The sequence below is a fragment of the Neodiprion virginianus genome, chromosome 4 (assembly GCF_021901495.1).
Source record: "Neodiprion virginianus isolate iyNeoVirg1 chromosome 4, iyNeoVirg1.1, whole genome shotgun sequence".
Classification (NCBI taxonomy): domain Eukaryota; kingdom Metazoa; phylum Arthropoda; class Insecta; order Hymenoptera; family Diprionidae; genus Neodiprion; species Neodiprion virginianus.
In genome coordinates, this window is record NC_060880.1 from 17,540,454 (window position 1) to 17,564,096 (window position 23,643).

Sequence of the window (23,643 nt, forward strand, 5' to 3'; positions counted from 1 at the left end):
AAGACCGTATCGGAGTAAAAGACACAGTATTTAACCTCTGAGCTATCTCTATCTCCGAAAAGCCCGCAACATAACGAGCCATGCAGTGAGCGCTCCATTATTATTTATGCCAATAGTTACCAACGACTGATCTCTATTACAATTCAGAATGAGTGAGACACCCGCGATATAAACAAATGGAAAGATGCCTCATTATCGTACCCAGCAATTCACTCACTACTTAGTACTTACCGTTAGGTGACTCACGGACACAAACGTCGAGAAATCGGAATAGGATAGTTTCAAACAATAAAGGAGGGTTTTGAGAACGTTGTCAATTATATTTTGCAATTTAATTAAATGGAGCAGTAGCAGATAAATGCACGTAGAATTGTGAATATATTTCAATGCTCGATATCGCAATCACTGCAAATCTATCGCGCCTTAAATCAGGTCTTATATCATTAATTAACCATATCCCATTAAAGAGATCCAGATCATTGGGCCAAGTGAGCAAAATGTTCGTCAGTAATTTACATAACTTGCATTGTTTGTCGGTAAGCAAAAACGTTGTTGTGGTATCCGGTCAATAACAACAGATTCACCGGCTCTTTCTAAAGCATGAAATAGAAAATGGCAGATCATCAGTGTCGGTATGCTAGTCAGCCGCCGCTCAGATCGCGTATTGGTTTCTTCTGATCGTTGGTGTCGGTGAGTCGAAACTCAATTTGTGTGGTAGATGATTTTCTGAAATAAAATATTGTTACTTCACGGTTTAAATGAATCCGTTTAATAAAAATATTGGGAATAGTGAGGATTTCCAGAATAAGCTCTCTGATGACGATCTACATGCGTTTGGTACTTTGTGATTTGGCGGGAGTTGAATGGTGATAGTGGTAAGAAGAAGTCGTTTGAGTCGGTATGCCAATTTTTCCGAAAGATGTCGCGGTAGTTTCTCTATGTGTCACGTAGTTAGAGGCCTTTTGAGATTTCCACATCTTGCATTGCATGTTACGATCCGCAAGGTGAATTGTATTTCTATTTACTCCGTCCTGAAAGTGACGCGTTGTTGACAGTTAGTAAGTTTTAGTAAATAAATTTCAACCAATAATTTACCCGTCGATAATATTTTACCACCTGGCTACACGCTGACCTTGACTAATTTTTTTCCGTCATTGCAAAATCGCAATTGTTTTTATTATGTCGCTACTTGCTGCGGCGCATACATACGTATGTTTCCCTCTGTCAGTGGCAGTACCTTGGGTTATAAATTTACATTTTTGCTTCACCCTTATCTTATGCCAAATGTTGCAATGCTCGCGTCAGAAACTCTGTGAACCTATCGTCTTGTTTTTGTTTTCTTGCGTATCGCTTCCCTTTTTTTCTTACATTTCAATTCCGTTATCAGTCATAATCTTCGCTTAATCAAACCTCCCGAAAAAAAATTAACAACACAAATTAAAATACAGATGAAAGAATGCCAATAAGAGTCAAACATGCAATTCATCCTTGAACTCGCGTTTCTCAATTACTAACTCACAACGTCAATCCGTCCCCAAAATTCATCAATTCTTGAAATTCTAAGAAATCTGTTTTACAGCAGCTGTAATTTTAGCAAGAATTCATCTCTGTGTTAAAACGCCTCCCTCCAAGAAGAGGTTACCAGCAGGATGAGCTGCGTTCGATGTTGTTTGGTCAGTGCAGGTCGCTTAGCTTCTTCCAACCATATGACTAATCATCGTAAGTTATTGCCGCCTGAATTTAATTACCTTAAAATATCTATTGTACCATTTTCATTGATATCCTTTTTGTTATGACATATCAATGCTTGCCCCTTCGACATTTATCAAGCCCATAAGTAAAAGCAGTGACCAACATCCAATAACATATTGACCATGTCTCAAACTGTCGTAAGTATATACATCATTGATTCTTTGGTTGATACTTTCCACAGTACACAAAATTGTCAGAGTCGTAGCTACCCGATCGATAGTCACGACCAGTCCTCTCGCCAAATCACCCAGTGATAGTCCACCGCCACCAAATAAAGATGCGGGAAGTAGCAATCCTCCCTCGGGAACATCGGCAAATAACGGAAGTAGCGGTACTGGTGGAGGGAAAAAGAATACCCTCACTTGTCCAAAGTGTGGAGATCCTTGCACTCATGTTGAAACATTTGTCTGTAAGTACGGACATTCATTTGTGTATTATCTGTTTATTCAGGGCTTGGCAGAGCAGCTGCATAGCATAATATTTTTAAACGGAATGACGTATTATGTTATGAGTAATGAGGTAATTGCTCTTTTCAGCATCAACGAGGTTTGTCAAATGCGAAAAGTGTCATCATTTCTTTGTTGTTCTGTCCGAAATTGACTCCAAAAGAACCTTGAAAGAGGCATTAAGGCCTGAAGAGCCAAAGCAAGGATTTTATAGGAAACCACCACCGCCACCCAAAAAGGTTGGATTTGTTTGATATCTTTGGATATTTCATTTAATTTAATCATTAACCAGTTTTTATATGCAGCTATTTATAAACCTCCGTTTGTTTCGGAATGTTTATATTGTTATTGAGAAGTGATTATATTAGCTCTGCGTACAGTCTAGGAATAACTTATTGAACCTTAGCCAAGTGGCAAGCTACCTTGATGTATAAACTTATAATAATGCTTTATAGGGATGGCGACATAAAATTAGCTAGTTTGTCAAGTATATTTAATTAGATCTTTATTAAACATTCATGATTTGTAATAAGCGTTTTATTTATTCCAGATCTTTGAGTACTTGAACAAGCATGTCATTGGTCAAGAATATGCAAAAAAGGTCCTCAGTGTCGCTGTGTACAATCACTATAAACGGATACACAACAATCTGCCAATGCAAAATGCAACCCCAGTCAATGCTACCCAGGTAGCAACGCAGGAATCCAATCACCCATTCACACATAGAGGTCTCAAACCACGTAATTAACAATTGCCAAAATAAACCTATAAGTAGGTGTATTTTAGTTTCAGTTCTGTGTTTTTTTTCGTTTCCGAAAATAGTAAAAACGTGCCAGTAACACATCTGTGCATACTTCAAGATTCGCGTTTTACTCTTACAGTGGTATTCTTTAGTCTAATTTGAGGTGGAATTTTGATTCAGCAAGTAAGAATATTAAAATACACTGAGCTGTAAGTTTTAAGTTAACGTCAAGTCCCCTGGATCATATTATTAAAATATAATTTTTCAGTGCTGGTCAAGTCATTTTTCTAAGTTTTAGTTCATTTTTTCACAATGTGATCAATCAAGTCACTTTGATATTTGCTATTCTAAATGGGCTGAGCATTTGCAACAGTGTACATATTGTGAAATCACCAAACAACTCTTCTCGCTGATCTCAGAGAAATGTCCTGCCACCAGCACCGCTTGCATATGAGAAATGGACATGAACTTAATGAAGTTGCACACTTTTCTTTTGTAGACCTTCTTCACATATCGAGTATAGGAAACTCGCTCGGGGTTGGATTTCAGCACGTTGCTCCAGGCGCCGATCAGCAAAAATCATCCGGCAGTCAGTCGAACACCGGGTCCGACATCTTAGACAGCAAACAGCATCAATTAAAATTGGAGAAAAGTAATATACTCCTGCTGGGACCAACAGGTTCAGGGAAGACCCTATTAGCCCAGACAATTGCTCAATGCCTTGACGTTCCTTTCGCCATCTGTGACTGCACCACGCTGACCCAAGCTGGTTACGTTGGAGAAGACATAGAAAGTGTCATAGCGAAGCTTCTTCAGGATGCAAACTATGTTGTCGATCGAGCACAAATGGGTATTGTTTTCCTCGACGAAGTTGACAAGATCGGAGCAGTTCCTGGTATTCATCAACTCAGAGATGTTGGGGGGGAAGGCGTGCAGCAGGGCATGTTGAAGATGTTGGAAGGAACCATTGTCAATGTTCCGGAGAAAAACAGTTCTAGAAAACTAAGAGGAGATACTCTTCAAGTGGATACCACGAATATATTGTTCGTCGCATCGGGGGCGTACAACGGACTTGACAGGCTTGTGTCGCGTCGAAAGAACGAAAAATACTTGGGCTTTGGGGCTACACCGTCGTCTGAAAGTCCAGGACGTAGAGCAGCGAGTCTTGCCGACGTTGCAAATATGTCTCCTTCGACGGAAGACGACAATAAAGAGAAAGACATTCTGCTGAGACAAGTGGAAGCCAGAGATCTTATCGACTTTGGTATGATACCGGAGTTCGTTGGACGATTTCCAGTTCTCGTTCCTTTCCATACTCTCAACAGAGATATGCTTGTAAGAATCCTCACCGAACCAAAGAACGCAATGGTACCTCAATATCAAATGCTGTTCTCTATGGACAAGGTAAAGGCATATTATTTACCTATTTAATATAAAGTCAATCGATATAACATTGCATAACATGGATCGTTACCGGAACGAGAAGAAATTGGTACGTTAAATAGAAATAATAACGTATTATGGTATGTAACGTTGTATTTTATCAGGTGGATCTCAGTTTTTCGCCTGATGCATTGGCCTCTATCGCGGATCTTGCTATGGAACGGAAAACGGGGGCTCGCGGTTTGAGGGCGATAATGGAATCCTTGTTGTTGGAACCAATGTTCGAAGTTCCGGGAAGCGACGTACTGTCTGTACACGTTACAGATGCCTGTGTTCGTGGTGATGATAAACCGCAATACATGCGTCGTGGCGAAACTAATGACGATGAACTACCACAAGCACAGCATGTTCAGAATTAACCCAGGAAAACACTGTTTACCTAGGATCCTCACGTTCGAGTTTCTGTAACACGGATACAAACACAATCAGAAAGTATTGCACGTGAATTTTTGATTAGTGCGTACATATGTTTTATCCATGTTAAGGATACTGGTGCAAAAACCTAATTATAAACCGTGAATAATTTATAATTTTGTTTTATATTAATTCCGTTGGAATTGAAAAACGCGGCGGGTAGATTGATGAATTGTCAAAAGTACAATACTTTTTTCTTTTGTTTCGAAAAAGGTGTCAAAATTTTAATATAATAGGTAAACAAATTAAAAAATTTTAGTTAATTAAATTTATGCAGGAATGCGTATGATATCGGAAATAAAGCGATACTATTGTTAAACGTATTTTTTTTTTTCACATACACATTCAATATTATCTACATAATGTATAATATACAGGGCAACTCAAGACTATCACTCTATAGGCTACTGATGTATGTCTCATGAAAATGTATGAGTGAAACGTTTTTGAATTCTCATAGAAAATTTATTGTTCTCGAATTACAGTCGTTTCAAAGTGGCCAATCCAGTAGCATCCGTTCGGCAGCTGTTCCGAGCCATCAGATGCTACTGGATTAGCCACGGCTGTAATTCGCAAACCACAAATTTTCTTTAAAGAGTACGTTCATAAGAAAAACGTTTCAGTCGGAGATTTTGCGAGAAAAATATTGGTGCTTATGGGACGGTAGTCCTGGGTCACCTTGTATAACTGTCGACCATCGTGAGCACATTCAAAATTCGCCGTGATATTAGCATACGCATCGTATTCTTATGGCGGAGGTTCTCGGAGATGGGGGACGGTAGAAATAATTAAATTGAATTAAAAGTTAGTACGAGTACAACCTCCGTTTATTTACGAAGTAAAGTTCTCATTTCTGTTTTAAAAAATTATTTTTCTTTTTTTTTACACAACTAAATACTGCGTATCAGGAGCGATTGATCTTCATACTCCATATTCGTTTACGTGATCAAATTAGAAATGAACTAATACCGCAATTGTAATGCTCGTATAAAGTTCAATGTTTTTCATAGATTAATAAAATATAAGTTACTTACGGTAAAAAAAAAAAAAGAAAGGATTTCCTCTAAACAGTAACACAACTTTAGATCCCGAACATCTGTGTACCTTTGCGGCTAGAAACTCAATTTCAAGCTACGAGTTCAACTACTGTCATAATGACCGTTCATAGAGATGCGATGATAAAGATTTTTTGTAATATATTGTACATAGAGATAGCTTATCCTTAGTTCAAACGAAAGAGAAAGAGAGAAAAACAAAGAAGGAAAGAAAGAAAGAGTAGTGATAGAAACCCTGTGTAAAGTTTAGATGGAATTCAAATTTATTGGCTACACATCGATTCAAATTAATCAAATGGTTTTGCGTTATAAATAGAAGTTTACGCACTGTTCGTGTAAATAAATGAAATATATTCATGTAGCATAAACTGAGACGCTGCACCGCATGTCCCGTATTGAAAGCCATAAGATTCAGAGATTGAGAATCAGGTAACACTTGACAAACAATGTACGGGTAAAAGCTCATCGACCACCAAAACCTTGCTCTGCGTTGAAGTTGTTAACAAAGAAGAATCGCGTAGCTTAAACTGAATATTCAACCATCGCAATTTATTTCACTTGTGATGATAAATGATAAATGTTACATAATAATTTATGTAGATTTCGAATTCTCTCAGTCTAATGAAGACCATGGTCAGGACCGTATGGCACTCAGAATAAACGTGTTAGAAGAGATAGCATATTATATTAAAGCTAATTTACACTGTACAAGGGTATATTTATAATAAACCAAGAATTAAATAAGTATTTATCATCAACGTTTTATTTTTTTGCGATAGATTTTAAATTATGCTACAATTATTCCGCGTATGCACTTTCTACCTTATAATCACCACGACTAATTGTTGCTCTACACGTAAATCACGAACTAGCTAAAGTAAAATTCTATCCACGTTATTTCGAAATATTTACAGAACAGTTCTAAAATTTTCAAGTCCCTACAACCAGCAACTCTATCGATTCATGAACGATTTAACTATTAACAGAATATTTCGGCGGTTTGGATATATTACTAGCATAAACATTTTCTTATCTCAAAGAACCTTCATAATCTATTAACGTCGGAGAAGAGAGTATTTTAATAGATATGTCAGTGAAAAAGTTGCCAGTATAATTTACTTGTGTGTCCACTACAAACATTAAAATACATTTGAGTTAGTTCAATATTTGGATTGGTGTTTCTTGGGCAAACGTCCTACAGAAAACGGCGAAAGAATTATATCCTACCAGCCGATTACCCAGTGATAAAAAAAACGAAGCTCTGATTAAATTTCAAAATAAATGTTGTATATTCGATGAGAAATTGAAATTTGTTTATCAAATCGATCATTTTATACAATTATATGTCTTAGGGTTTTTTAATAAATAGGATTCATGAATAACTGATAACCACGGGCTACACTCGCATGTCAATGTAACTACACGCACATAGTACGTTCACGTCATTATCGCTTGACTTGAAGGAACTAACGCACTTGTTAGTAAGTGGTATAGTCGTTAGTAATCGTCGATAATTAATTCGACCGAAAACTTATGAGAGATCACAAACGTAATATGATTCTTGCTAACAATTTTAATGTTTACAAGAAAAAAAAAAAAATAAATAACAATCGGAGAAAAATTGTTAATAGTAAAATATTTCATACAAAGTTATATTACTATAAACTTGTTAAAAATCAAAGAAAAATATCCGGCTCAAATATCGTTGTAGTAATTGAGCGGTGGTGGTTTTATGGTTTTTGCTTTTGGCCTCATTACCCCAGTCAATTCGGTAAGTATCCATTTAGTTGCTCGTATAACTAATACATGAGCTGCGAATTGCAGTATCAGTGAACCGAACCCTTTGTACAATCCGAAAGGACCCTCTGTAGATATAATCGTTCGATAACAGTCGATAGCCCCACTGTATCCTGTCAGTAACGGCGTAACGCTTCGTCCCGTGTCAAGATTATCTATTATAGTTCTTGTGCCCTGCAAGTGTAACCGGTGAATCACCGTCTCCAAGGGATAAAAAATGATGTCAGCTGCACACATGGATACGAGTATAGAGTGCAGTTCTATGTCTTGAACCACTGATTCAGAGACCAAATCTCTGCTATAAGCTCCCTGAAAATTAATTTTGAATATTTTTAATTTATTCACAAATTTTTGTCAAACCTGTTTCAGTAAAAGAAGTGTACAAAATGCAAACCCTCAGTTGTTGAGAATGCTTGTGTCTAACGTGCATTATTCGGCTGGTAACTCCTCTTACAATTAGAGTGAAAAGGTACTTTGTCACTCCATAGGCAATCGTTGGCGGTAACAGAGCATAAATTGGAATCAATCTCCCTTTATTTCCTACTTCAAGTAGCCTGATGGCTCCATCTCTGAATACATCCAAGATCCCTGGACGTTCAGAAGCAATTTCTGACTGAACTGTTTCTACTAATGAAGCAGAGTAGAATGGTGTTACTATCCCAATCGACACGCTGCAAGGGTGATCAATCAATGAATCGAAGAAGGTACGATGACACTGGTGACTTTCTTCACAAAATCACACAATAAAAACAATTTATAATTGTGTAATTACCACTTAAGAAGCAAATGCTGTCCAAAAGACCTCAACGAACTGTTGCAAGTAATCTCCCTGTAATCAGAAAAGTATAACGTTACAATTTAGAAAGATCCAACATTCAACAAAAGAAATTGTTTACAGTAACCTTACTTGGGCCAGGGTGTGATTTTCGACACGAGGTCTTCGACAGCGAGAGTCAAACCCCTGACGAGAAGTGTGGAGCCAATTCCTTTCCAGAGAGTGTTCAAGCCCTGGGTTTGATGTAGCCGTATGATGATGGGCACTAAAGTTATCGGAACTAAATGATACTTGACGGCGCTAGGGTTCACTTGGCACTGTCTTCGAAGTACAATGAAGGGGTGTATCAGTAGATTTTCCGTAATCAGACTTGCAAGACCGCAGCCTAATCCGACGTATCTTTTTACGGTCAGATCTGAAATGACGTTTGTGTGAACGAGACGATACTTCCACTCGACTCAAAAACGACTGAGGAGTGCAAGTGCGTGATATCGTACGATATAAGCATTCGTGCAAAAAGTGCGACATGAGCGAGAGATGTCTCACCGTCTTCTGGGGGTGGACTGTCTTCTGCGAGGGGGTGAACCACGGGGACATCTAGGGGACGTATAACCTCTCGGCCGTGGTATTTGCTCGGGAACGCAGCACCGACCTCCCACGGCTCGATCGGACGAGTTCCGTAATGTCTATCGTACCCCTCGAGTCCCGCCATTCTGTCCACCAGCTATCACCCTCAGCCCCGAAATCGACAGCTATCTCCGAAATACGATACAGCCCTTCTTCTGCCCCGGTGACGAGCATCCGAAGTTTCACCTTTCTATCTCACACTACATACGTACAAATGGTGAAAAAATCTCTTCGCCTTCTCATGCCCTTGCATTGCGTTTACCAATCGTAGAACCCCCCTCGATCTCGATCAGCTGTAGTCGTCAGTTTTGCCAACTGGGTAAATCAACATCACGAAAGAATTACCCCCTTGTCGAGGACATATTACTCGCGACATTACCAATCGCTGCTAATTGCAGATATTACAATTTTTCAAGAGAATCGAAAATGGAGAATTGGTTTTCATTCGGGTGATTGATGAATTACTAAATATTCCGTAATCTGAAATGAATATAGTTGTTATAAACGCCAAAAAGTCGTCAGTCTAATGCCGAATATTTTAAATTTTTCGAATACCGTACAGTTGGTCTCTTCGATTAAGGCAGTCGGCGAGAGTTGAAAGTAATGTAAAATGATCTGTTGAACATTGTTGGCGCATTGTAATTCGCGATATGAAGGTAGCACCGTAAGTGCTAAAGCCGTAGAGACACACTGTGCATTGCTATTTTTGGTGGCACTTGGCAGCACTGCTTCAGAATCGAATAGATCATGCGCGTGATGAGCGTTAAGTTGCGTGAGTGTGCTCTATCCGTGATCCAAGTTACATGCGTGCACGAAGAATTGCGATACGAATTATTGAAACGAGTTAACGAACGAAAAGCTTGCAGTGAAGAGAAAGAACTAATATTGAAAGAAAACAAGTGTCTGAGAGCCGAGCATCAGAGAGCGTCGCTCGTCGAGAAAGGATTCCACACTGTGCCGTTAATATGCGGTTTTGTTGTTAAAAAACGGTAGCTTTGTAAACGAAGCACCGGTGGCCAGCGGTTGTAAGCTGATAGCAAGTTGTCTGGCTCGTGCTAACCTCAAAATCATAAATCTACAACAAGCCACAAAATGATAAATTGGACGAGTTTACGACTGCAGGTACCAATGCTGAGGCGGTGCCTGAGCACACTGACCAAATCAGAGGCCAGAAAAAAGCGAAACGAGTTATTCGACAGCGAGGCGAAACGTCAGAGAGCAGCGGTGGGTCGTATCGAGAAAATAGAGGTTAAGTACTCGGGACCGTCGGACGAAATTACGCTCGTAATGAACAAGCATTTATCTACGCCCTTTGACTGTGCTAAGCACATTTCGGAGGGCGTAACGAAGGTCGCCGCCCTCGCCGAAGTCAACGGGACCCCCTGGGACATGCACAGACCGTTCAACTCCGAGTGCGAGATAAAGTTCGTTACAATGGCATCACCAGAATCGCAGGTTGTGAACAAAGCCTTCTGGCGGTCCTGTTCACTGATGATGGGTGCCGTAGCTGAAAACGCATTCAAAGACAGCATCAGCATCCACCTTCATAGTTTTCCGATACCAAACGTCAGGTCGGGTAGTTTTCTGCACGACATTTCCCTTGGCTTCGAAGACTGGAAACCAACAGTCGCAGAGCTGCAATCCTTGTCTGCTCTGTACATCAAACTCAGTCAGAAAAACCTACCAATTGAGCGGCTGGTCGTCGGAGAAAGCATAGCGCTCGAAATGTTCCAGGATAATCCCTACAAGAGTGAACAGATACCAAATATCGCAAGGCACAGTGAGGACAGCGTCACTCTCTATCGTATTGGGGATCACATCGATGTTAGCAAAGGACCTATGATTGGCAACACTGGGATCATCGGCAGGTGCACCGTCGCTTCTGTGCACAAATTGTCCACCGACGAGTACGGAACCTTGTACAGATTCCAGGGAGTTGCACTTCCCGCTGGAATTCTTTTGAATCATTTTGCATATGGAATTTTGGAGGAACGTGCCAGAAAGTTGAACAATTCCGTTTGGGTTCCTAGCAAAATTGTCGAAGATTCGGAGGACCAAATTGCTGCGGTGGCTAATTAGTACTGTATATGTCATGTAATTTAAAGAATGTAAATAAAGTAAAAACCGATTTATCAAAATGTTATTCTTACCATCAATTCTTTCAGACTCGAAGTTATTGACTGCCCATTCTCTTGCTGAAATTACCCACTTAAGGGGGGAGCCTGCTTTAGAGGCTTCAAAATATCTTTTTTTTTGCATAAATGTCTTCCCAAACTATCCAAGAATGTGTCCCTAAAATTTCAGACGCAAATTCGAAATATTTTCGGAGTTACAGAAGAAATAGTGAGCAAGCGTCGAGCAGGTATACGAGCGGTTTTTTGAAGTTTTGAACCAGTTTTTTGAAGAGTCTGAACCAGTTTTTTGAAGAGTCTGAAGGGCAACTCTATGGACCAGGAATCACTAATTAGCATATTAATGCGGTAAGTTCAATAAAATTACGATTTTTTATATACGAAAACTTTGACGCACGATTTCTCAGTTTTTCATTTTTACGATTTTTCCTAATTGGCGGGAAAGGTAGGGATAAAACTAAACGTCCTATCGAAACGAGACAAATTGCATTGTACTCGGGATTAAATTCTCTTCTAGTTGAACCTAAAAAACCTTAAGAAAGTTAAGATTAACCCACTTTTTAAACAATCTAAAGTGAATTTTTTTTTTAATTTGCGAAAAATTGTTGAATTTTTCACTTTTTGTTGAATTTTCTTGGTTTAACGAGAAGCTATACTATTGAGAGGTGAAAATTTTTTTGGGTTCTTTGTTTCAGATGGAAATTGCGACCTGCACCTTTCCCGCCGCACGACAAATGCACACTCGAGACGCCTCGGTGAAATGCTTGTACCAGGCATAATATGACATATATCTTAATGAAAAAACTTAAGAAGACTGCTGAAATATATAACAATAAAACCTAAAAGTTTCGTTTCAATCGGATATTTCTTTCCTTCCCAAAAAAATCCTTGAAAAAATCGATTTTGTGAAGCCTCTAAAGCAGGCTCCCCCCTTAATTGAGTTAGTATATACTAATTATTCTATGTTTCATCACCAATACTAATATGCTTGAACCTCGATGATGTGGTCATAGAATCATAAATTTGCAAAGAAACGCAAGATAAAAATTGAAAGGAAATTCTGAGATTTTCGAATATGCTGAAGTATAAAGGAACCAATTTCAGAGATGCATGTAGAAAATTCTGGAAATAGTTCAATAGACAATGCATAAGTAATGCGAAATAATTGTGAAACTAGAGCTTTATGAACTATAATTTCGTAATCGGCCGTTGTCACAGACCCATTATTGCCCCATGTGATTATTAAGTTATAATCCGATCCGTACGAACGTATTATAATACTACGATGTGTGTGGGAATGAAACCAAGTACACTAATCTCGTGCTCACTACAGCGAGTGGTCAACAAGACAGTACAATCCAAAGTTCTCAAAATTCCCGCGAGAGCGAGCGAGACGAAAATTTGACGAAGAATTCAAAACCAGATCAGTATTAGTCGGAACTCGGAAGAGATAACACGTGAGTTTTGTTGGCAATAGCTCGTTATGTGTGCGAAAGTGATTCAGTGAACTGTGTGAACGTGGGACTATCAACTCGATGCATCGAGGCTCCTAACGATCCATTTTATTATTAAATGACGTTGGATCGTATTTCTAATGTACTTGTGATCGAGTAATTAGATGCGAGAGCGAAACTGGGTAGAGCCGATTGAGGATTCTTGCGCTGGCCTTCCCGGGGCCTCATGATTGAGTTTTCTACCCAGGGTCGTCGACGCGTTGGGAAACCAACGTAGTTACTACACCCGCAGATCTAGAATACATGAAAATAAATAACAAATGACACAAAATTGGTGTAGCCGCGTGGGCTGTCCTTGCCGGGGTAGCTAAGCTAAACCACCCCGGGATCATCGAAATCAAGTTTCTTCTTTGTAATTCGAATTGGTGTTCATTTCTTATTCGTATTCCTTGCATTCATTCCATCCTTTTACCTCAGTTTTTTCTTCATTTGTGGAGCTAAAAATTTTTCGTCTCAGATTCTATTTGTATGGTCCTTTCCTGACTAATTGGACCCCCAGGAACTCAGAAAACGCAGCGAAAAGAGCGTGGCATCAACAGCAGCGATATGACGAAGGAAATCTTTTGTTTTTCAGCTGTAACTTTTGATCCGTTGTTTGCAGCCTATTCGAACTGCACTCATTCGATTTCGCTCGAAAAATCACGTCGAAATAGTGCATTACAAAATTCATTGCAGGATTTTTGAAATTCCGGAACGCTGTTTCAGCTAGCCGTAAGTGAAGTATCTACGTTAAGTAGAGAAGCTGAATTGTTTTTCGAAAAGTGTTCGTATGAAAAAAAATTCAGAGTAACTGTAATACATCACGAATGCGCTAATTTTGATCGAGATGAAATGGATGCGCCGTCTCGGTGTCTACTACGTGATCAAGTGCAACAATCTTGTAAAACCAACTAGTGACCGATTTATTTTTTGGAATATCAACGCAGCTACTGAAACGAGAAGATAAATGCCATTTATCTGGAGTATAAACTTTCCGATTGAAGTCAAAGATCTTTATTCCTACCTCTGACGGGTATGCGCGTTGAAGTAGTTTATACGAAATAACATACGAAACAATTTGTCTAGGAGTATTTATAGCTGCGATGTGGCAAAAGTTGATTACACTCTACTCTACTACAGAGAGAAACCTACCCGAGCACCTGTAGGTTGGTGTGCTTGTTGAAGTGTTCGAAAAAACATCTGCGTTCAATGTGGCCAGCCCTTGAGGTCACTCTGTTCTACTTTATGAGCACACCGTGGAACACTCTGGAAGGAAGAAGACGCTCGGCAGTGAGTGATAAAATGGCCGCACGTCTGCAGTGAGGTTCGATCGCCAGAGTTTACTTTTTTTCATACATCACGGAATTTGAACTACTTTCATTCGAAACATGTCTTTTCCTGGTTCTATCGCGTTCGATGAGTACGGAAGACCTTTCATTATCTTGCGTGATCAAGACAAGCAGAGTCGCTTGACCGGCAATGATGCGATTAAGGTGAGGCATGCACATGTTTTATAATTTCCATTGATTACATTTTCTGTTATAAGTTCCTGATCACACTGATTATAACTATTCCATTTATTAATTCAGATAAATTGCATTATTTCGTGCACACTAATTTACTTAATTTCACCAAAGTGCTGATCGCGTGGTGGCTTTGCAATTTTGTTCGCGTCACGTGTTCGTAAACCGGTAGAGCCTCGCGCATTCGTGATATTTTATTTTACTTCGAACTTTGGGATTATGTTGTTCATTTAACACCCTCATGTGAGCTGCAAACCGTCAATTTCACAGCGATTATGAATTTATCGCTAAATATGATTGGCATTTTAACAATGAATCCAATCACAGCTTCTGTCTTATAACCATATAAGGAATTTCTATGCCTGTTCCCCCCTCATTCGTTCAGTCGACTATAGACATTGCTGCATAATACGTACGTCGGTATTACAGTTGCATCTTATGCTTACTTTTTATTTCCTGTCAGAATTCAATTATAGACAACCCTTTTCACATTTTTGCAACTTCAGTAAGTACCTTACTGGAAAAAAAACTTTCTTGACATCTCCATGGGTGAAGTAACGGTAATGCTTGAAAATACTTTCTTTTTACCACGTCCGACTTGAGATTCAACTCAAAGGACAGCGGAAGAGCCAGTCCATCTGTATGTTTTGACTTTGTTTTTCTTGAAACATGTTACTTGAATCCAAATTTTATCTTTCAGTTACGCACCTTGAGACACAGGAAAATTTTTATTTGAAATTTGCCTGTGATTTTTAATAAAGTGTGCAAGATAAAATAAAATATGAGAAACTGAACCATTGAGTGATTCGATTAATGGACCACGCTTACTGATGTGTTTCTTACAAGCTAGTTCACTTACAATCTGTATTAATATTCTAACAGATTCACATGATTTAAAAATTGTGTTATTGTACTTCATCACAATGCATTATTATTGGTAGTATTTTTTCGATGACTATGTATTCATTGTATGTTTTGTAACTCATTGTTACTCAAGCATAACAGATAGAACAAGGTTGTGAAAATTTCAAAAGTTTTAGATGTGAACACAAGTAATATTGTTTTACATAACAATTTAAACATCATTGAAGAAATGTTTTCTGCCATCTTGAAACATTTTTTGAGTGGTTGGTAGTAAACTTGATTAATTATATTAAACGAGAGAAAGATGGGAAATAGTATTTTCGCAGTATTCGTTAAACTACTGCGGTCTGAGCTTGTAAGTTTAATGCAACATTTATGCATTTCCAGGAATCAATGTTATATTGCGATTTTAAGATTGTCCGGAGTTCAATAGATCATAGTAAATTCCACTAAAGTAAGACATATATCGGTATTCTTGGAATTCTACATTTGTAAATTCCACCTAGAATTTCAAAACAGTGATTTCTGTTTCAATATTTTATTGTGTTGATATCATAAACCCGAAGTGCAGTAAAAACTTTCATTCTACAATAAAATCTTGTTGCAAACCGTGAATAGTTAAGTTAATAATAAGTTATAAGAGAACCTGTAATACATTTTTGAGGGTGAAAACTTGATACAATTCTACAGAAGATTTGTAATCTAACATAAGTACAGGGATCAAGCTTATACATTGGTATATTTACATTGGAGTTGTAGTTTAAAATTAAATGTACGTTGCTAGTACTTGTGTGTAATTATGCAGTTGACTGATTCTCATGATATATCAAAATAACTGAATTTCGTTCTCTCTTCTCTAGTCGCATATCTTGGCAGCTCGGAGTATTGCCAATACTTTGAAAACATCTTTGGGTCCCAAAGGTTTGGACAAGATGTTAGTTAGTTCCGATGGTGATGTAACAGTAACCAATGATGGAGCTACGATCTTGAAAAACATGGACGTAGATCATGAAATCGCCAAGTTGATGGTGCAGCTTTCTCAATCGCAGGATGATGAGATAGGCGATGGCACAACTGGTGTTGTTGGTAAGAACATCAAATCTACATTTAAATCATAAAACATTAAAAATGACATATAGGATGCAAAAGTGAGGAATAATAAGAAAAAAAAAATTGGTATGATGATATTAGTTGAAAATTACAAACAAAAGGAATACAAGGCAATTTCAGTAACAATGAATTGGAATCAAGGATTGTAAATTAACAAAGTATATACGAGTAAATGGTTGAATAGCGGGTGAATTTCAAACATCTATTCTTCAATTCGATTGGGTTTGTTTTATTCAAAAGTATATTGATCGAGTTTCTTTTATACATATTATGTTTGCTCTGAATCAAATTATTGTCAGAAAAAAATATGTAATCAAACGTCAAACTACATACCGTGGAATAAAACAAACTCCAACAGAATTCAGTAATTTTTTATCAAGATCCGATGCAAATTTCTATAATTCACCCACTTCTCTAGCTGTTAGGCATGAATATATACGCATCTAAAGAACTTTCTACACTGCGATGAAGCATGTTGAGACGTGTGAATCTCGATTGTCTCGAGAAACTCATATGTAAACAATACAAAAACGATGCAACATTAAGTTTCATCGATCTGAGACTCTGAACCATTGGGCAGCTATTCTTAATTGACTGCACGCACTGATATGTGTCTCACATCTGTATTCATGCCATTATGTAAATTCGTCTGTTTTGGGCAATTTAACTAAAGCAAACTCGCTATTTTCAAACTTTGGAATAATTTGAGCATTTCAATTTTCACAATATGATGCATGAGTACATATATACTTTATTATTGTGCTTTACTGAATTTAAAACGATTCCCAAGTCACAAAGACGATTTTTCTTACAAATACAATGTCACAAACTTCAGCTTCACTGTATCGTAATATTGTCGCAAATTTTGTCACTTCTCTTACCTCAGTATTGGCTGGCGCGCTAATGGAGCAAGCTGAACAGCTCTTAGACAAAGGAATTCACCCAATCCGAATAGCTGATGGTTTCGAGCTTGCAGCCCAATGTGCGAACAAACATTTAGACACTATTGCGGAGGCTTTCCCAGTCAACCTCAAAGACTTGGAACCTCTAATCAAGACTGCCATGACTACTCTTGGATCCAAAATGTGAGTGCAAGTTGAGATAATATTGCGTCAACTTGTCAATATTACATGTCAAATTCTTCCAAACATCCAGTGTTGTATTTCGTTAATTTTTTATTCATTATTATTACAGCATCAACAAGTGTCACCGACAAATGGCGGAGATTGCTGTGAATGCAGTGATGGCTGTCGCTGATTTGGAGACACGAGACGTCAATTTTGAATTAATCAAACTAGAGGGTAAAGTTGGAGGACGCCTTGAAGACACAATGTTAGTTCGTGGCGTTGTTGTAGACAAAGACTTCAGTCATCCTCAAATGCCTAAGGTAATTACTATCACCTTTTATTGATCGATTTTTTTGTCGTTTTTTTCTTTTTCTTCCCCATTCAAGATCCTGCGAGAAATCGCATTTACAGAGTTCGTGATTATGAAATTCATATGTTAATTTAAGGAACAAGTTACACTAATTCTAATCATTCGAAATTGACTTACAAAAGCGTCTGCTTTTGCATCGTAAAAATTTGACCTTCTAAACTTTTGCACTATTAGTTTGAATTGTTGTATTGATATATCTGCAAGGAGAATTTCAGCAGTTTCTTCAATGCACTGCCTGACCAGACACCTTGCCATATTATCAGCATGTTTGATTCTCGTGTATTTGAGTAATTGAAAAACTCAAATGCTGTATCGATTTTGCAATAAGCATTTTAAAAATACAGTTTATACAGTTAAAATTTCAATTGAGATCAACATCCTATGTGATGTTATTGAACAATCTGGTTGCAGAATAGTGTAAATTTTTATTAAAATCGTTAGAAACGGTGAGTATAACACTGTTTCCATACTCGATGTGTTACAGAGGTTGGAGAATGTGAAATTGGCAATTCTCACTTGTCCATTTGAGCCGCCAAAACCGAAAACTAAACATAAGCTTGACGTGACTTCTGTAGAGGACTACAGAGCATTACGAGAATATGAACGTGAAAAATTCACTCAAATGGTATCTCAAGTCAAACAAGCCGGGGCAACGCTCGCTATTTGCCAGTGGGGATTTGACGACGAAGCCAATCACCTTCTCCTCCAGGAACACCTGCCCGCTGTTCGGTGGGTCGGTGGTCCCGAAATCGAGGTGCTTATAAGTTTATTTTATTCTGCGGCATCTAGAAATTCGATAAAAGTGTCGGTGAAATTTATTCAATTTTGAATTATTGAATCTACTCGGTCAATTTAATCCAAAAAGTGTGACATACGTATCGTTAATTTATTCACATGAATTTTTTCACAAAGGTAAGTGAAGACTGTCATGCATCATCCATCATGTTACCAAAATTCGAAATTCTGAGCATTCAGTTCCATTTATAAACAACCCAATGATGTAAAAGCGCAATAGAAGGGGGTAGCATTGCGTAACCAAGCGTCTGGTTCTCTTAATTATGAGTCCTCTAATTCATTCGAAAATGTATATACTTAATTTTTCGAACCTATCATGGGCTTCTTTATTTGAGCACAAAGTCGACTTGGGACGTATCTGTTGCAGTGGCCCTAATGATCAATGATTATGAGAGCTGAGGGTTTTTTTCACTTTCTTCATTAATTAACTGTAATCATAGATATTGTCAAAAAAGAAAGAATTTTTATAATGCTGATTATTCAATCCTCAGTTGATTGCCATCGCTACCGGCGGTCGTATCGTTCCTCGATTCGAAGAATTGACTCCTGATAAATTGGGATACGCGGGTGTGGTCAGAGAGTTGACTTTTGGAACCACAAAGGACCGCATGCTCGTCATTGAGGAATGCAAAAACTCACGAGCAGTAACCATTTTCATTCGTGGAGGCAATAAAATGGTAAGTATGCATTTTTTTTTTTTCACATTACGATCAGACGCCTAATTTATAAAAATAGTCTTGTTAAAAAATATGGCAAGGAGAATTTCAGCGATGTCATTCAATGCGTCTAACTGGTCTGACACCTTGCAAAAAAAAATAGCACAGTTTGCATATAAGCATTTGATTGATAATAAAAAAAATTCATTGCATATCGAATTGTGTTACAAAATTTTCTTTATAAAATATTGATTAAGTTTAGTTGCAGCATTCATTCTAGTCCGAAAGAAATCGTCGACGCTTAATATAGTTTTTGATCATTGTCCCTTTCATTAAAGCACACTGTACTCCGTAAGCACATTTATTACTGTCAACAGATTATTGAGGAAGCAAAACGTTCGATCCACGATGCACTTTGTGCTGTGCGCAATCTGGTAACGGATGGAAGAATAGTTTATGGAGGTGGAGCAGCTGAAGTTTCCTGTGCATTGGCATGCGCCGCTCATGCCGACAAGATCAGCACCCTTGAGCAGTATGCATTCCGTGCATTTGCTGATGCGCTCGAGGCCATCCCCATGGCATTGGCAGAAAACGCAGGACTTTCTCCTGTCGATGCTCTTGCTGAAGCCAAGGCGCGCCAGTTGACCGAATCAAACTCTAGTCTTGGAATCGATTGCATGAACGTTGGCACAACCGGTAGGTGTATTTTGTTGAAAATGTACCTTCTGTGTTTGCTTGGTCGCTTTTTTTTTCTATGTAAACAAATCCGTTTTTAACAAACTGAAATCTTTAAAATTAAAGTTCTTTTTTTTATTTTTCAGACATGAAAGTCCAAAACGTCATCGAATCTTTGAAGAGTAAGCAGCAGCAAATCTTACTTGCCACGCAATTAGTGAAGATGATATTGAAGATCGATGATATCAGATCTCCCAGTGACAACGGTATGGGAGTTTAAATCTGCCGAACATTCACAATAAAGATTGTTCAAATTTTCACGACACGTTAACGAGACTGAATTATTGTATTATTAATACGCTTCATTTGAATTGTTTCTGATAGTTATTAAACATCACCCAGACCGCTTACTACGCTCTGATTAAACAATTAATTGACTTTATGCTGAAATTAATTTATAATAAAATAAAGCTATAATTGACATAAAAAAAAAAACAGAACCTACGTAATTAATCTCATCATTCGGATTGTTATTCATCCCAGGCAGTGTTCCGACGATAAAACTTATCCCGCGGTGGTGGTTACATTTTATTATATGTACATAGTACCTATAGTGATTAGGTAAGGATTTCACAAGGATACAATCTGGTTATTCGGCTCAGACTCCCGCACAATTTAGTCACAATAAAAATAGATTCCGCAAACTGAAAACTCTGATAAATATTTAGAGTTGCAAAGTATTATCAAAAACCGAATGTGGTCTGAACTGAATATACAACTTGTACTCGTGCGTTTGATATAGAAGACACGTTGCACACAAACACATTTTGTATTCGATTAGGTATGTCGTAATTTTTCTTATAGTACGTATGTAACATGCATAATGACTCGTTTCAACATTTTTTAAGTATCTACGAGTAACGGTTATCTTACGTTTGAAATTTGGCATGAGATACGCAACTATTCAAGCCAAATGATGATATCGAGACACGGAAAAGAACGCAGTATTGTAATTTTTTAATTTCATATTGTTCATAATTATTACTAAACTCAAATTTTGGCATTGATGTAATAATGACAAGATGTCAACAGACTCTAGAAACCGGTAATAGTCTGACAACCGATAGAAAAATGTCTGGAACTCCAAGTTATTATCCTTAACTTCGCGTGCCTTCATTTGTAATTACAATACGTGTGTAATGTTACTTTTTTATGAATAAATCGAAAATCAGATACTGCGATTTCAGTTAATATCCGGAAACATCGTTCACTTCGCGCATCACAAATAAAATTTTTATCATTTTTTATTACCCATGGTAAATTCTAGCTAAATAAATTAATATCTGACGAATATTTTATCCGATCATTGCTAATACTCGTACGTTTATATCTATCAATTGTAATTATCTATTCGATCAGATTGATTGAGATATCCCGATGTTACTCGGGGGCATTACATATCTATTTGTACTTGCAAACGTCCAACGATAAGAGTACGATTCGTTTCAGACAAACGTAGCGTCAACTTATTATATAAATCGATCGATCATTCAATTAGTTCTTAATCATAATAAGCTATAACTCAACTAAGCTTTGGCAACATTTTCAACGTAAAAGTAAATCTTGACATTCCTAGGTATTTCTATCGATAAACTTGAACAAACTGTAGCGCTACGAAATAAGCTATTGAATTTCCCCACAGGATTTGAATTTCACGCAACGTTTCTACTACTGGGGAAAAATAAACTACAATTAAGGAAAATTGTATTTGTAAAAACTATTAAATTTTGTCAACTTCTTACGGATAAATTTAAGCGTATTAATAGTGTGAGGTCGATCTTAAATTGTAATCTGAAAGGAAGAAAACTAAGATGCTTATTTTCTTTCTGTTTTCTCAATACGTTTGAATTTTGATTATCTTTTTTTTTCTTTTTTTGGGAAAGAATAAAATACGATGCGTTAGTCCCAAATATTTCGAGATCAATTTCGTAACGCATATTTTATACCGCATGATGGTTTTGGCTCGGTTTGCGCACGGTTTATACGAAATAGTTAGTGTATTCATGGGGCATGACTCCTCTCCTCGGGTAAAAGGTGTGAGTGGTCGAATAGTTTAAGAGGTTGGTAATGTTGCTCATGTAGATGTCCGCGAAACGAAAGAGACGCCTAGAAAAGTAGGTCGGATTATGGTACGTCCTAAAGACTGAACCAAACTGTTGGTTGAATACGCGTTTGATATCGTTGCGTAGATTATCCCTTTCTCGCATCCATTCGTTCAACTGAACCTTCGCTTCCTTGCCCTCGTAATCCTGGTGATCCTCGATCAACGCCGTCAGCATTTGCAGCCAATTCGCGTTTTTCTTAAACTCTGGATCGTTGAGATTGTCGATTTCGTGCTGAAATTGAATTTATATTTAAGTCCCTCTGAAAGAAATAGAAAGAACTGGAATCTCGATTCACCTTACATTTTAAGAAGATTCGTTTTCAAAAATTTGTTCATAATTCCAGTATTTTCTATTCTTACATGATCTCAGAAATTTTCGTATCTGATGAACACAATAAATTGATCGATATTCGATGTACGACTGTCTCGTAATGAAATTGATACACAGTACTGATTTCCGCCAACCAACCATCTTAACATTATCGGCTTTGATCATTTATGTGAACTTTTTCAGATGCAAAAAGCTATGGTTTTCTCAACATAACTTGAATAATTTATTTTAAGAAATGGTTGAAAGTAAAAGTTTGGCATGGTCTATTTTTGATTATATATTGTAGAGTCTTGGTGATCGGTCAATTAAGAAAACGTATTTTTAGTTAACGTTTCGACCCGGATATGGGCCCTCCTCAGAACAATTTATTTTTTTAAAAACTGTCAAAAATAACAAAAAGAATTTTATAATATAAATAATGGTACTAGAAGTAATCAGACATAAATATTGTAGATGTAATACTCTTAGAGCTATTAAATATTGTTGATAGTAAGAACCTTATGATTAATTGAGATAAGGATGTTTTTTAGTGTTATTTACCTTTTGAATGTGGACTAAGATGTAGTCGAATTCACAATTACAATTGGTGGAAACAGTGTTCTTTTGAGTGACGGTAGACTATGTCAATCTTCAAGTTATTTTATATGTGGGAGTTAAAAGTTGGTAGTCATTAATTAAAAAGATTAAAGAACTATGTTTCTTCACAGTCAGTATGTCATTGTGTTAAAAGGTTGTTGAAGAAGGTAGTTTTAGCAATGAAATTAATTCACAGGTGTCAATGAAGTGGAGGTAGGCTCTTTATAATTAAGTTCTACATGTCTAACGAAATATTGTTGGTTGAACCAATTGAGTCAACAGGTGAATAACGACTGATGGGAGAAAACAATGTAATCCAGAGTGAAGGTGAACCTATTATAAACAATTATACAGAAAAACAATAAATATTTTGTAAGAAAAGTTATGTAGAAAGGACTGTAAATGGGGACAAAATAATTTTTTGTATGTAGTTAAGGTTAAACAAAATTTGTTGTGTGGGCGGAGATTAGAGGTTTGTAAATATTGCTTAAATGTTCAACATCTTGTCTAAGATTAACAGAATTGGTATGACCTACAATGTTGCAAATTTCTAATAACAGTCTTCTATAATAATTGTGTTCTTCGCAAAGGATGTTTGTGTTGTCGTAATTAAAAGTGTGTTGTTTAACGATACTATGTTTCGTTAGAGCTGTGTGCCGTTCTTCAATCTCATGTATGTTGCGTTGGTGTTCCCTAATTCTAGTGTTGAGATGTCGACCCGTTTGACCTATGTAGACTTGATTGCAGTCATTGCATGGTATTTTATACACGACATTAGATCGTTTGCCTATGGGGATCTTGTCTTTGCCTGTATCAAAAACTAGTCGTAGATCTTT

The 23,643-nt window shown here is 37.4% G+C and overlaps 4 protein-coding genes and 1 long non-coding RNA gene across 13 annotated transcripts; 3 read left to right on the forward strand and 2 right to left on the reverse strand.

The window, feature by feature from the left end:
* The first annotated feature begins 883 nt into the window (after positions 1 to 883).
* LOC124302995 (ATP-dependent Clp protease ATP-binding subunit clpX-like, mitochondrial) lies at positions 884 to 6,599 on the forward strand. Of its 8 annotated transcripts, none has more exons than XM_046759642.1 (7): positions 884 to 1,004; positions 1,580 to 1,719; positions 1,934 to 2,161; positions 2,289 to 2,437; positions 2,749 to 2,938; positions 3,440 to 4,344; positions 4,488 to 6,599. In XM_046759642.1, the coding sequence occupies exons 2-7, from the start codon at positions 1,650 to 1,652 to the stop codon at positions 4,740 to 4,742; spliced, it is 1,797 nt and encodes a 598-aa protein (XP_046615598.1). In that variant the 5' UTR covers positions 884 to 1,004; positions 1,580 to 1,649; the 3' UTR covers positions 4,743 to 6,599. The 8 variants fall into 8 exon arrangements, with proteins under 8 accessions (XP_046615598.1, XP_046615600.1, XP_046615595.1 ...); XM_046759644.1 differs by having other exon boundaries at positions 892 to 1,004; positions 1,583 to 1,719; XM_046759639.1 differs by having other exon boundaries at positions 905 to 1,058.
* On the reverse strand, positions 6,594 to 14,823 carry LOC124302999 (solute carrier family 25 member 46-like). Of its 2 annotated transcripts, XM_046759651.1 has the most exons (6): positions 14,819 to 14,823; positions 8,971 to 9,148; positions 8,557 to 8,839; positions 8,422 to 8,478; positions 8,044 to 8,320; positions 6,594 to 7,958 (listed from the first exon to the last, which is right to left on the reverse strand). In XM_046759651.1, exons 2-6 carry the CDS (start codon positions 9,134 to 9,136, stop codon positions 7,548 to 7,550), a joined length of 1,194 nt encoding a protein of 397 aa, XP_046615607.1. In that variant the 5' UTR covers positions 9,137 to 9,148; positions 14,819 to 14,823; the 3' UTR covers positions 6,594 to 7,547. The 2 variants fall into 2 exon arrangements, with proteins under 2 accessions (XP_046615607.1, XP_046615606.1); XM_046759650.1 differs by lacking the exon at positions 14,819 to 14,823 and having other exon boundaries at positions 8,971 to 9,367.
* On the forward strand, positions 9,771 to 11,189 carry LOC124303001 (39S ribosomal protein L39, mitochondrial). Its single transcript, XM_046759653.1, has one exon. The coding sequence runs from the start codon at positions 10,144 to 10,146 to the stop codon at positions 11,128 to 11,130; it is 987 nt and encodes a 328-aa protein (XP_046615609.1). The 5' UTR covers positions 9,771 to 10,143; the 3' UTR covers positions 11,131 to 11,189.
* Positions 13,925 to 20,969, forward strand: LOC124302997 (T-complex protein 1 subunit epsilon-like). Its single transcript, XM_046759648.1, has 8 exons — positions 13,925 to 14,169; positions 15,924 to 16,149; positions 17,060 to 17,258; positions 17,368 to 17,560; positions 18,095 to 18,364; positions 18,897 to 19,082; positions 19,439 to 19,757; positions 19,883 to 20,969. The coding sequence occupies exons 1-8, from the start codon at positions 14,065 to 14,067 to the stop codon at positions 20,014 to 20,016; spliced, it is 1,632 nt and encodes a 543-aa protein (XP_046615604.1). The 5' UTR covers positions 13,925 to 14,064; the 3' UTR covers positions 20,017 to 20,969.
* Positions 20,970 to 21,714: 745 nt separating this feature from the next.
* LOC124303004 (uncharacterized) lies at positions 21,715 to 23,339 on the reverse strand. Its single transcript, XR_006907807.1, has 2 exons — positions 22,772 to 23,339; positions 21,715 to 22,132 (listed from the first exon to the last, which is right to left on the reverse strand). It is a non-coding gene; the product is annotated as an uncharacterized LOC124303004 (long non-coding RNA).
* Between the last annotated feature and the right edge of the window lie 304 nt (positions 23,340 to 23,643).

Coding starts and splice junctions, on each gene's coding strand:
- LOC124302995 (XM_046759642.1), top strand. CDS start 1,650: ATGAGCTGCGTTCGATGTTGTTTGGTCAGTGCAGGTCGCTTAGCTTCT. Junction 2,438..2,748: donor CACCACCGCCACCCAAAAAG/GTTGGATTTGTT, acceptor TATTTATTCCAG/ATCTTTGAGTACTTGAACAA. Junction 4,345..4,487: donor TGCTGTTCTCTATGGACAAG/GTAAAGGCATAT, acceptor GTATTTTATCAG/GTGGATCTCAGTTTTTCGCC.
- LOC124302999 (XM_046759651.1), bottom strand. CDS start 9,136: ATGGCGGGACTCGAGGGGTACGATAGACATTACGGAACTCGTCCGATC. Junction 8,479..8,556: donor AAAATCACACCCTGGCCCAA/GTAAGGTTACTG, acceptor TTCTGATTACAG/GGAGATTACTTGCAACAGTT. Junction 8,321..8,421: donor CAGCATTTGCTTCTTAAGTG/GTAATTACACAA, acceptor TCACCCTTGCAG/CGTGTCGATTGGGATAGTAA.
- LOC124303001 (XM_046759653.1), top strand. CDS start 10,144: ATGATAAATTGGACGAGTTTACGACTGCAGGTACCAATGCTGAGGCGG.
- LOC124302997 (XM_046759648.1), top strand. CDS start 14,065: ATGTCTTTTCCTGGTTCTATCGCGTTCGATGAGTACGGAAGACCTTTC. Junction 14,170..15,923: donor CCGGCAATGATGCGATTAAG/GTGAGGCATGCA, acceptor TCTCTTCTCTAG/TCGCATATCTTGGCAGCTCG. Junction 16,150..17,059: donor TGGCACAACTGGTGTTGTTG/GTAAGAACATCA, acceptor CTCTTACCTCAG/TATTGGCTGGCGCGCTAATG.